This window comes from Rhea pennata, chromosome 18 (assembly GCF_028389875.1).
Source record: "Rhea pennata isolate bPtePen1 chromosome 18, bPtePen1.pri, whole genome shotgun sequence".
NCBI classification, from domain to species: domain Eukaryota; kingdom Metazoa; phylum Chordata; class Aves; order Rheiformes; family Rheidae; genus Rhea; species Rhea pennata.
In genome coordinates this window covers 12,021,422-12,034,038 of record NC_084680.1, presented here as the reverse complement: position 1 = coordinate 12,034,038, position 12,617 = coordinate 12,021,422, and the positions used below count along the sequence as shown (strand labels likewise).

Genomic DNA, 12,617 nt, shown 5'->3' with positions numbered 1-12,617 from the left:
GCGAGCTCCTCGCTTGCCCCGGCCGAGCGGTGCTGGGGCTCTGCTCGCACCAGCGCGGTTGCCCCGGGTTTGGCTGCCCCGGGAAGGCAGCGAGAGCCGTGCGGGGTCGCTTGGCACCTCGCTGCCCGCCGGCCTGGCTGCTCCCGCCTGCATCCGCGGGCGTCGGGTTACCGCCGGCTCCGCGGAGCGGCAGCCGCTGCTGGCTGCGGGGAGTAGACGGGAGAGTGACACCCCCGGAGAGGCTGCAGCGCTCGCCCGCGAGCCGGCCAGCGCAGCCCCTCTGCCTCCGGCTCCCTGGGCTCGCAGGCTGCCAGCCGCCTGCGAACTATTAGTTGTATTTGCTTCTTTCAAAATGATTTTCTTTTTAACGCAAAGAAAGCATTTGTATTAATGGAATCTCTGGGCCTGGGCTCTGGAGGGACGAGCTGAAACGCAATCCCCTGCATTTTATATCAGGGCGTTCGGGGAGCTCTCTGCCCTCCTCACTGTCGCCTGCGCTGGGAACTTTCAGCCTCCTCTGCCTTTCAGAGCAAAACACAATGGTGAAGGAAGAAATTTGCATTTCTTGCTTTCTTAAATTCAGTAATCCACTGGGAATCCCCAGAGTGGAATGGAAATGATCTTTTTTTTTTCTGTGAGGGAACTTACGCAAAAAAAAAAAAAATCTATAAAATACTTGCTCAGTAACTACAATTTTTAGACAATGATTTTATAAAAACATCATTATCCTAAAGTAAGCTGCATTTCTTTATTTCTGTTTTTATTTCCTTTTTCTGTCGGTCTCTTCCAGGAAAATATTATGTATGCTTCAAGTGCCCAGGTATGTTGATGCAAAACAACTAGCCAGACTTGGTGTAAGTGTTTCTGTATCGCAGAGCAGGAGAACAGAAAACAAAGGATTCCTCCCGTTTTCCGTTTGGTCGATCGCCTGTTTGAAGTCCCACGGTTGCCAAATCACTGCATAAGTTTCCGTAAGAACGGTGCTCGCGCTGTGCCTGGGGGCTGGCAGCAACAGTTGGCTGTGCTGCTGCGCTCGGGAGCGGGAGGGCAGCGCAGCTCCCGCGGCCGCTGCGGGGGACAGGGTTTCACCGCGGAAAAACATCAGGACATCCCCCCTACCCCTGCCCGGAGCAGAGGCAGGGCGGGGGGGTCGCACGCCCCGGGCACGGCGTTTCTACGCCGAAAGCCTGGTGGTTTCCTGCCGGAGGGTTTCCCGCTGCCCTGCTCTAGCAGGTCGGAGCCGGAGCGGGGTGCTGGGAGCAGCGGCTCCGGCAGCGCGGAGCCGCCCGTGCGCACCGCTTTGCTCCGGGGCCTTTGGCGCTGCATCCCGGTGGCAGCCGCGCGCGGAGGGCTGCACAGGCTGGAAGCAGCGCGCCGAGGCCTGCGGCAGAGGCCCGCGGGCGCCGCGGCTCGGCCCGGCTCGGCCCGGCTCGGCCCGGCTCCCGGAGGGCGGTCCGCTGCGGGCAGCACCTGGCCGTGTTTCCTGCTCGCACACAGAACACCTGTGTAACGGGGAGGGGGCAGAGCACACCAGGGACGAGCTGCTCCGGCAAGACGCATCATTTAGAAAAGGTAAGAAACAAAAGGGCGATTTTCCAGGCGTCACCACCTGGCATCTGGTGCCCCCCGAGCGACGAGCGTCCCGCCAGGGTGCTGGGCTCCCCCGGGGAAAGCACCGCCTTTCCCGCGGGATCCCCGGGCGCCGCGCGCAGCTGCCTCCCCCTCCGGGCGCTGGGAGCGGAAATTCAAACGCTTCGGAGATGTTCAGCGTGCTGAAGGCCCCGGTGCAAATCTTCCCCAGCTTCCCAGGGGAGTTAGAGGCTCAAAACCCATAGGTTTTTAAAAAATAAAATAAGAGGACAATTCCCATCCAGTTCTTAAACTGGAGACTTTGATAAACAGTGTTTGATTCTACTCGAAGGAGCGTGACCACAGACACTCGTATATGAAAATCGCGAGTGGGGTGTGCGCGCCTCTCGCCTGTGCATGGGTACCCACGCTGACGGGATGCATGTGGCGGGCCGAGCTTAATTCCTTGATTTTTTTTTTTCTGATTTCTCTTTGAAATATTCTAACACAGGACATGTGGACGCCTTTCAGTACAAAAACAGACAGCGTCAGAACATGTTATTTTCGATTGCTTTGTCACCATAAACTTCTCCTTTACGTGTTTCTACCTTTGCAAAGAATGCTGAAAAATAATCGTGACCCATGAAAAATAGCTCGTGTGTGATCCAAGGTAGTGCACCACTGAGCAGCGCTGTCTGGCTCGCCCAGCGCTGCTGCCTCCCTAACTGTCGTTTTTTGCTTCTACTTATCAAAGCACTTTTCCGCCGGGGGGCTGCTCCTGGCAGAGCAATGGGCAGCGTGCGCTCGACACTTCATTGAATCGGGGCCCCCGGGTCAGGGCTTCTCCTTTTGCCTTCAGGTGTTGTATTTACCTGGGCCGATGCTTTTGGTGTGAATTTAGCAGAAGACTATTTAAAGTTTAGCTGACAAATTTATTTGTAGTCATGAAGTATTTGATCATCAGAGAGAAAGCGAGAATATAAATAAAAGACACTGGACATTCACATAATCTACAGTTAATTCAGTAATTTGCACAGGTAACAGCATACACATTGTCTTGCCTTTCCTCACAATCAGCTCGCGCTACAGCCGCGGAAGTGCACGACTGCCTCGGTCGGGGACGTGGCGCCCTTGGCGAGGCCGCGCTCCCGGCGGCGCGGGGAGCGCGCGAAACCGGCCCGACCGCCTGCGCAGAGGCCTTCGGCGAAGGCGTTTGGCAACGAGACACCGCGGCGGTTCTGAGACGCTTTGCAGTAAAACCGTTGTGAAGGAATCAATAAAGAAAAGCAGAAGTTTCACAACCCGGAGCCACTAGTGTCCCTGGGTCAAGAAAAAGCACCCCTTGACCCTGTGAGAAAAGTGTAGTTATTGGGTAATAAATACATCTATTCACGGCTTAATGCTTATATGGAAGAATAAAACTAGCAATCTACAAATCAAAAGATGAGAAGCAGAATTAACGTGTCATCTTCACCTTACAAAGGAAAAAGGTTGCTGATAAATGATTGGCATATTAAAGAGATTCCATTTTAGAAAAGTTAATGTAAATTCAAAATAAAACAAAACATACCGCTTCGGTGCACTTTTAAAAAATCTGCTGGAAGAACAGAGAAGTTTTCTACCATGGATTTCTGACGTGATTCACTATTAACATTTCTCCTATAGAAATATAGACATTGTCACACCTTTTACCTTGGATGAGGGCTTTATTTTCTCTTAAAAAGGTTTCGGTGTGGATAAGTGGTGAAGCAAGTCCTTGCTTTAAAGAACGCACTGACAACAGAAAGCAAAATACCTTATATCAAATCTGTAAAGCACAAGTCTCGGTGTTGAGCAAAGACACGGGAATCGGTCGTGCTGGCGGCTCCGCAGGCAATCGCAGCGAGGCGGCTGCCTTTGCGCACCGGCCCCGGCTCGCCGCCGCGAGCGCGGCCGCTCTCTCCGAGTCGTTCCGATTCCTTCCCCGCTCGGCAGCCGCGGGTTGTCCATCCCTTGTTTCCAGAGCGGGTGATGCCTGACAGCACCGAGTCCTTTCCCTTCGCATCGCCCCGTGCCGGACCTCGTATCAAAACTGAGCGTGGTCGACTTCGTCTAGCCACGAGGCCGGGCTGGCAGGGAAATCCGGGTATCCGCCGCTGCTGCCGGTGGAGAGGTCGGAGCTGGGCCCGTTCCCAGCCAGCACCCTCATGGACTGCGGCACCCCTTGTCCGCCCTGTCCCATGATGCCCAAGCCGTTGTCTGGGTAAACCAAGCTGGAGATTAAAGGCTGGTGGCCTGGCAGCGCCTGCAAGGAAGCTGGTGACTGGGGTATCCCGTAGGGGCTGTTGGACCGCAGGTCGTGGTACTGGTCCTGAGCCGGGAGGCCGCTGTGATCCAGAGCGAAGCTCCCGTTGCTCCCAGCCGGTCTCCCCAGAGCCGGAGACGCTTCGCTGAGGTTGCTGTAAATCCCATTGGAGTGGCTCATTTCTGACATAGACGGCTCATCTGGAAGGAAAAGCGACTGGTTTTACTGGGAGAGCAAAGTGTCACGGCCGGCGGCGGTCGGAGGGGAGCTCCTGCGAGCTCTCGGCATAGACGGGCTAGGCGGACAGGAGCCGGACGGCCACACGCTTGCCGCTTCTAATTCCTTATTATTCCTGTTCTTCTTGATGGGTTTTCATAGAAAGCCATGAGATTATATTTTTGAATAGGAATGTCTAATCCATTTTGGATTTTAAAAATGTGCATGAAAATTAGATGTTAAAATATAACACTATGATTTAAAAATAATCCCTTATAGGGGAATGGGAGTTTAAATTCTTGCCACTTTTTCTCTGTGGATTTAAGGTTTACCTTGATTTTTGCTATCATTTTTAGGAGTTACCTGAGTGCTCACTCATGCAAGAAAAACTCTCCTATTGCTCAGAAAAAAACTATTAAATCTCAGCATATTTGGCTGCTCAGGAACAAGCTAATGAAATGTAATCATATAACTTAAAAACACTTTTGAAAAAATGAAAAATATTTTTTAGTCACCAGGGAAAAATTGTTTGCATTCATTACAGGCTTTATGGATACTGAGAACTGTTCTGTTTCTGAGGACATAAACCTGTTTGTGGGATCAATCTGTCACTATTTTTAAACATTTTTAGTTATTATTTATGGCATATTCATATTTAATGATGCTGATGTACAGTGCATATAAACAGACTTGGAAATCAAGTAGTTTTTAAGGATATGAGAGAGAAGCTGAAATGAATACTGTGGGTGTGCACACACGTATATGCACATAGACATATATCTGTGTAAATAAATACACACAGTTTTGCATTTCAGCTTCTTTCCTGTATCCCTAAAAATGATACAAACCCGCTGACACGCACGCAGAGCTGGGCGCTGCGGCGGCCCAGGCGGAAGCCAGCTGGCCCTGCGGAGCAGCTCCGGGCCACCGCTGGGGAAGTGCGAGATGCAGCCCGGGGGCTGCCGGGGCCCCTGGCCGAGCTGCAGGCACCGGCCTCCCCACGCAGGGCCGCATCCCACACTCGCAGCAAGCCAGCCCTGGGTCTGGAGAGGGTGGGCTTGGGCCGCCCGGGCTGAGAGGTAGCGCAGGGGCACTCCTGGGCTGATCAGCAGACATCTCTGCTGCAAAAAAACTAGCACCCCTGTTACAGAAGCCCTCCGAACACAAACCAACCTCTCTTTTACAAAGAGGTGATGTGTCCTAGCTAATAACTGTGCAAATAAAACCATCCTTAAAAAGGAGGAAAAAAATGGCTATGTACTTTTTTGCCATTGAAACATTCAGTTCACTGCTTCTGGACTCTCTGGGTTTTGTATTTCTACGAGTTCCTCAAAAAGACTGTATTGAGATACTCCTTTAAGACCCGCAGCATGTGCCCAGCTAATTCCTAAGGGACTTTCTGCCTGTTTTCCCTTGTCCGTTTTGGACCCAGCACAGTCCTCCCCGAGGAAGACCAGAGCTTTCCCCTCCGGTTTCTCAGCCGTCCCTTGTGGCCATGGCTACGTGTCTCCCCCGACAGCCCCGCGGGGACCAGGCAGCCGAGCGCAGCCCGGACCCCTGAAATCCCACAGCTCCGCACGGCTCCTCCCGCTCCGTTCCTCCCGGGCCAGGCTCTGTTTGCACTCATTATGTTACGGCTGGAAATCGTTAAAGTGGCACAAAGGGGATGAAATGAGCCTAGACAGAGACCAAAGTGTTTGCGTGGATGGCGAACTCGCAGAGCACACGCAGCAGTGCCCTGCCTGGGAACGGGCCTCCAGGCACTGACCTGTGAAGGAGACCTCGGCGTCGCTGTCAGGCCCTTCCTCCTGGATGCTGTCCTTGTCGGACTTGGAGGTCCCCCGGGATCGCTTCATGTTCCTGAAGTACTGGCCCCACCGCTGCCTCCCGGCATCTTTCTTCAGCCTCTTCTCCTTGGCCCTGCGGTTCTGGAACCAGACCTGCAAGCAGGGCACATCAGGGAGCTCCCTCTCTGCGGGGCCGGCTCCTTCTCTCAGGGCTAGCACTTGCCGCTTGGCTGCCAGCCCTCCGCCTCCCACCCTGAGGGCCCCGGGCTGGCCCCCGAGGGGAGCCCTGTCGCACCTGCACCACTCGCATGTCCAGCCCGGTCTCTGAGGAGAGCTGCTCCCGGACGTGCCGTGCAGGCTTGGGCGAGTTGTTGTAGGCATTTTTGAGGGTCTCCAGCTGCTTGGCAGTGATGGTAGTGCGGGGTCGCTTTGCCGTGGACTCCGCCTCTGCCAACATAGTGTGGGTTACCGGGGTAGGAGCAGCCTGCGAGCTGGTGTCCCCAGGGATGCGGGAACTCCCTCTTCTCTCCAACCACCCCCGCCAGCAGATTCTGCCTGCATCCCCCCCCCCGCCCCACCCTCCTGGGCTTCTTCCCCACTGGAAGAGAAGGTCCTGGAGAGCGGGGGGCTCTCGCCTCCCCACCTCAGTGGGGGACGCAGCAGGGGTACCTCTCTGCTTGGCTGTCTCGTAGTCCGCCTTGCAGACCAGCCTGCTGTCCTCCATGAGGTAGAACTCGTCGCCGGTGGCCAGCTGCCGCTTGCAGACGATGCAGGCGAAGCAGTGCAGGTGGTACACGAAGTCCTGCGCCCGGCGCACCACCTGGGTCGGGGGGATGCCCTGCTGGCAGGCGGCACACTTCGTCCCGAAGCGCCTGGGCGAGGACAAGCGGCGGCCGCTGAGCGGGCTGCGGCGGTCGCCCCGCGCGGGCGCGCACCTTGCGCCGGCGCGCACCTTGCGCCGCGCCGCGGCGCGCAGCCCGCCCGCCCCGGCCGCTCTCCGTGGTGCTGAACCGGCCCGGCCGCCCCCGGCCGCCGGCCGCGGTGCTGATGCCGCGCGGCGCCGCCCCCGGCCCTGGCCCCGGCCCCATTGCCCCTGATCCCACCGCCCCGGCCCCACCGCCCCCGGCCCCACCGCCCCGGCCCCGGCCCCACTGGCCCCGGCCCCACGCACTTGAAGAAGTCCTCCTTGCAGTACACGCCGTCCCCGCGGCTGAAGCACTTCTCGGCCAGCTGCGTCTGGCAGTCGGAGCATTTCAGGCACTTGCTGTGCCAGTGCCGGTCCAGGACCTTGAGGATGAACCTGTCCACGATGTGCTGGTTGCAGCCGGCGCACAGCGGGATCTCTGCGGGGAGACAGCTCCGCGTCAGCCCGCCGCCCCGACGGCACCGCTTTCGGCACCGCTGCCTCCCCCGCGCTGCTCGGCCCCGGCCTGGCCCCCGGCGGTTGCTGCCGCCCTACGGCGGGCTGGGGGACAGTAGAGAAACGGCACGAAAAAAAGATCGGATTCGTTCAAATTCGTTGTCGCCGCACCCTGCGAGCCGCCCGGCAGTGCCGCTCGCTCCGGGGAGAGACGCCCGGGGACACCGGGGAGAACGGGAAGGAACATGACGGCAAAGAAAATAACCTCTGGGTCGAGCCGCCTGCAGAGTCGCATCACAGTTATTCCGGGCTCTTTTTGTTTTTTCCCAGGCTTCCAAAATCCACACGCAAATAACGGCGGGGAAGCACTGGCGGGGTGGGGAAAAAAATTGCCAGAAATAATGAGAATTGTACTGAGAATAAAAACCAGGTCACTCTGCAGATACCGACAGAGATAATATAGATACAAATACAGATATAGGTAAATATAGATATAAAAATAGACAGATACGTAAATACAAAAATATTCGAATATGTAGATATAAAAGTATACAGATATATAAACAGAGATATAAAGATACCAATATATCGGAATAGATATAGATAGGAAAAGATACAGATAGAGCTAAATAAATATATCTATATCGGTATAGATATATAGCTATAGATAGATGCAACTATATGGACACATAAATATATAGATAACTATATAAAGACATGCATAGAGATGTATAGCTGTAGCCAGGGGTACAGGTAAAGATGATATCGTTTTAGGTATAATCGTTTCCTCAACAATCAACCAGCTTCAAGCAGACAACAGCCGCGGCAGCCGCGGGAGCAGCGGCGACCCTCGGCCCTGCGCCGGGGCGGCCCCGCGGGAGCGCGGCTCGGCTCGGCGCGGCCCGGCTGCCCCGGGGAGAGCCAGGCTGCCACGGGGCTCCTAACTGCCGCCGGGGCGCCGGCACCCGGCCCCGGCACGGCACGGCAACACGGCAAAGCACCGGGTATAACAACACGGCACAACCTCGGCGCGGTACCACGGCAAAGCCCCGGGACTTGGGGACACCGGAAAACGGCAAAGCCTCAGGCTGCGGTAACACGGCACGGCCCCGGGGCACGGTAAAACTCTGGGGCACGGTAACACGGCGCGGCCCCGGCCCCGCGGCTCTTACGCTGCATGGCGCCTCGGCGGGCCGTGGCTGCGGCTCTCCCTCAGGGGGGGCCCCGGGGCGGGTGCATGTTCCGCGGGTCGCGGGCGCAGCCGCCCCCGCCGCCCGCCCCGCCGCCCGGGTGCGGGGCCGCGGCGCCCCCGCCCGCCAGGCCCTCTCCGCGCCCGGATCGCGGCGGCGAGGACCCCCCGGCGCTGCCCTCCGGCCCCCCCCCCCCCCCAAGCAGCGCTGGGGATTTAACTCGCTCAAGCAGGATATTTTTAGCCCCCAGCCCTTGCCCGGTGCCGGCTGGAAGCGCCGCGCCGGGCATCACGGCGCACTGTATTTAATCCCCCCACCCCGCCCGGGGCCGGCGGCCGGGGCACGTCCCCTCCCGCCGCCCCTTGGCGACCGGAGACGGCGGGAGGGCGACGGCTCCGCGGCGCCCGGAAAACGAAAGCCGAGCGGGGCCGCGCCCCGACGGGGCCGGCGGCGGGCGGGGGGCCCGGCCGGAGCCGGGGCTGCGCCGGGGGGGGCTCCGGGAGGGGTAGCGCCGCCCGCCCGCGGGAACTCGTTGCGCGCTGCCCACCTCCTCGGGCCGCGCAGAAGCAGGGATTTGCGCCCGGGCGGCTCGTACTCCCCCGCGGCCGACACGAACGAATTGCCGCCGCCGGGCCCCGCTGCCGCCGCCGCCGCCGTGCTGCGGGGCTCCCTGCCACGGCGAGCCCCGCTGCGCCGTTCGCGCAGCCTCCGCGGCGCCCGGTGCCTCCTGCGGCCCCGGCCTCGGGGGACGCTGCGGCCCCGCAGGCGCCGGCGAGCGGCTGCGCCCCGGGGCCGCGGGGCTATTTCTGGGCGCCGGATCCTGCCGGCGAACGGCCTCCCCGCGCAGTTCCTTGTGCCGCTAATTCGCTTTGGGCTGTTTTCTTTCCCCCCCTGCCCCGGCAAAACCATCTCCCGATTTACGGCGTCAGACGTGCGATTGCCCGCGGCTGCAGCCGCCGGGGAACGCCACGAAAAGACCAACCGGGCGGAAAGACCGGGCAGGAGCGGGGACGCCAGCCCGACGGCGGCGGCTGCCGCGCTGCCCGGCCCTGGGGGCTCGGAGCGTCCGCAGCGGCCCCGCAGCGCGTCGGTGTCGCCGCGCTCCAGCCCCGGTTCCTCCGCCGTCGCGGGGCCGAGGGGCCGCGGAGCAGCGCGGTGGGACCCGCGACCCCTTCGGCCTCGGCTCCTCTTTATTTTGTTTTTAAGACACTTGCCCGTCGTGGGCGAGCGCGGGGCCCGACGGGGCGGCGGCAGCCGCCTGCGGAAAGCCGGGCGATGCCCCGGGACGGCTCTGCCTCCTGCTCCGGCACCCAGCGGCCTGGCCCGACCCGCGACGGCCCCGCACAGAGACGGCGGCCCCGGGGCGCGCAAAAGCCAGCACGGCTCTCGCCGGCCCCGGCGGCGCCGGCGTTGTCTCCATTTGTTAAACGGGGGAGAAAATTCCGTTTAGCAAGGGAAATAACCGGAGCTTTTCTTGGACAAGGGGAAACACGCCTGGAACCGGGAGGGGGGGGGGAAGGATTGCGCAGATGGTGCCCGCCGTCGGGGGGGAACTGCCGGCTCGAAACGCCGCGGTTCGTTCTCGCCTTCGTTGCGCGGGGAGCGGCGGAGCAGAGAGCCCGAGTTCAAACCCGACGTGACGAAAGGGACCGAAACGGGCGCGGGCGCCTGGAGCGGGCGCGGGGCCTGAGGCGCCGGGGGATGCGGGCAGCCGCCCCCAGCCCTGCGCCCGGCACCGGCGGCTCCGAGGTTCGTCTCTCGTTTCGGGGACGAGGCAGGATAAAGGGATGGGGAGCGTGTGACGGGCGGCGGTGAGCCGTCGGGCAGGAGCCCTGCACCGCGGCGTCGGGCCGCCCACCTGCAGGCACCCCCAACCACGGCTCGGCGGTGCCCCGGGAGCGCGGCACGGGCAGCTCCCGCGGGCCGCCCCGCTCCCGTCGCGGCTGGCAGAACCGCCGCGGGTGCCTCCGCGGGGGGGACGCGGCGAGTTACGCGGTCTCCCACCCTCCGCCGCTCACCTGGGCTCCGCGGGAAGGGGCAGAGCTCCGCGGCCTTCTCGGAGCCGGCGCGGACCCGCTCCAGCAGCATCGCGGCGCCGTCCGAGGTGCGCGGCGGGCTGCGGAGGAGTGGCGGAGCGGCGCGGAGGGGAGCGCAGGGCAGCGCGGCGGGGGCTGGCCGCCGCCGGGGCGGAGCGGGGCCGGCGCGGGGGGGCGGGCCGGGGGCGGCCCCGCGCCGTCGGGCCGGGCCGCAGCTGGCCGCGTTGCACCGAGGGGCGATTCAGCATTACAAAGGCGGCGCGGGGGGGGGAGGCCGCTGTCCCCGCACATCCCGCGGGTGCGCAGCGGCCCCGCGGCCCGGCCCCCCACTCCCCACCCGCAGTACCCGGGCGGGGGGGCTCCAAGTGCCGACGGGAGGACAGGGGTACGGGGGGGGGTTGCACTGGTGCAGGGCTGCAGTGTGCTTGCATGTGCATGCAGGTGTGTGTCTGTGTGGGCCCAGGGCTGTGTGGGTGTGCGTGTGTGTGCAGGGGCACGCGTGCAGGGCTGTGGGGAGTTTTGTGTGCACACGGGTGTGCGTGCGTGTTGGCCCACATATGTACATACAATTGTCGCTGTGCGCGCGTGCAGGGTGTGCACGTTCACGCAGAGGCGTGTGCCCGTAAGCCTATGTATTTGCGTGGCTGTGCACGCAGCAGTGTGCAGGTTTCTGTTTGCCTGTGTGTGTACAGGTGTGCGTGCTCGTGCGAGGATGTGGCTGTATTTGTGCGCTTGTGCCATGCTTTCTGGGTGCTTGTGCAGAGGGGTGCGTGTGCTCACGCAGGTGCGTGCGTGTGTCAGGGTGTGCGTCTCTGCGCGTGTGTGCGCTCCGCTTGCCCCAGGCAGCCGGAGCTGATAATTGTGGTTGTTACTGTGAGCCCGTTAATCCCCCTGAATCCCTTTACCTCCTGCTCGCGGGGGATTACAAATTAATAAAAGCAGCTTATGGGCAGGAGCCTCCAAACACACATATGTTCCTGCTGGGCGGCAGCACAGGGACTTTCGCCCAGCCGCGGGGGCGGCCCTGGCGCGGTGGCCGGGGGCTGCACGCCGAGCCCCGAGCCCCCCGCGTCGCCCACGCTCCCCCGTCGTGGCATGCAGGGCCGCGGGGGCCCGACGGCCACGTTCAGGCCCGTCTCCTTGCACCGTGCGGCTGGCAGAGGACAGGTTGGATCTGCAGGGCTGGAAAATAATGCGGGGGGGGGGGGACCAGGATCTGGGGACCCTGAACAAAGTACCTAGAAGTACGAGGCTGGAGAAGAGCCGCAGCGCAGGCAGAGCACCGCTGGTGCTGCGCTCGGTACTGCCGGGTGCCAGGGCCACCTCGCTGCAGCGGCGGCCAGCTGCCCGGCGAGTCCTGGGGGGTACCGCCAGCATCCGGCTGCGGGGGGCATCAGGACCCTCGCTGGAGACACAGCTCCTAGCAGGGCAGGTGATGGTTCACAGGGTCTCTTTTAAGCTCGGTTTTATAAGTGGATTTTTTTTGTCTGATCCTTTCAGGAAGCAGTTTAGGCCCTGGGGGTTCGCTGGCGTGTGCGGAGCTGGGAGGGGCCGCGGCAGCCGCACAGGCTCTGCAGGACGGGGCAGGCGGCAGATACCTGCTCCGGTCTGGCTATAGCAGGTGCCAGCCCCGCACAGCCACCTGGCACCCCCGGGACCCGGGGCAGCCCCATGTTAGCTCTCCTCTGGCCCGGTCCATCCCCAGCGTCCACCTCACACCCCTCTGATCCAGCCCTTGCAGACCCAGCTCTAAGCCCTGGCCCATCCAATCCAGCTGCTGTCAGAGTCCTGGGCATCCCCACTCCCAAGTGACCCATCCCTACAGCTCAGCAGCTCCCTTCCCACAGCATCAGCCCTGGCCCACGGGCCGCCTCACCGCGATTCTGCCACTATTGGAAAAAAAAAATCCCATTTTCCTCGCCATCCCCCAGATCAGAAGTTCACTTAACAGCCCCTGAGATCAATAACAAAAGCCAAAACATATTCTCCCCTGGTTCCCTTCTGTCAGCTTTTTTTTGTGGACAGATTCAAAGGTCTGTACCATGAGGGGCAAACTCTTCCTTGGAAGAGGGATTTGTGCTCATTTCCCTCCTCCAGGAAGACGTTGCATCACAGCCATCTTCCCAACCAATTTCTCATCGGGTTTGTCTGATACAGTGGTGAGTTCCCTTAGCA

The 12,617-nt window shown here is 60.9% G+C and overlaps 1 protein-coding gene across 1 annotated transcript; it reads right to left on the bottom strand.

The window, feature by feature from the left end:
- Positions 1-3,634: 3,634 nt before the first annotated feature.
- LHX3 (LIM homeobox 3) lies at positions 3,635-10,494 on the bottom strand. Its single transcript, XM_062590982.1, has 6 exons — positions 10,425-10,494; positions 7,028-7,199; positions 6,526-6,728; positions 6,152-6,303; positions 5,838-6,009; positions 3,635-4,053 (listed from the first exon to the last, which is right to left on the bottom strand). Exons 1-6 carry the CDS (start codon positions 10,492-10,494, stop codon positions 3,635-3,637), a joined length of 1,188 nt encoding a protein of 395 aa, XP_062446966.1.
- Between the last annotated feature and the right edge of the window lie 2,123 nt (positions 10,495-12,617).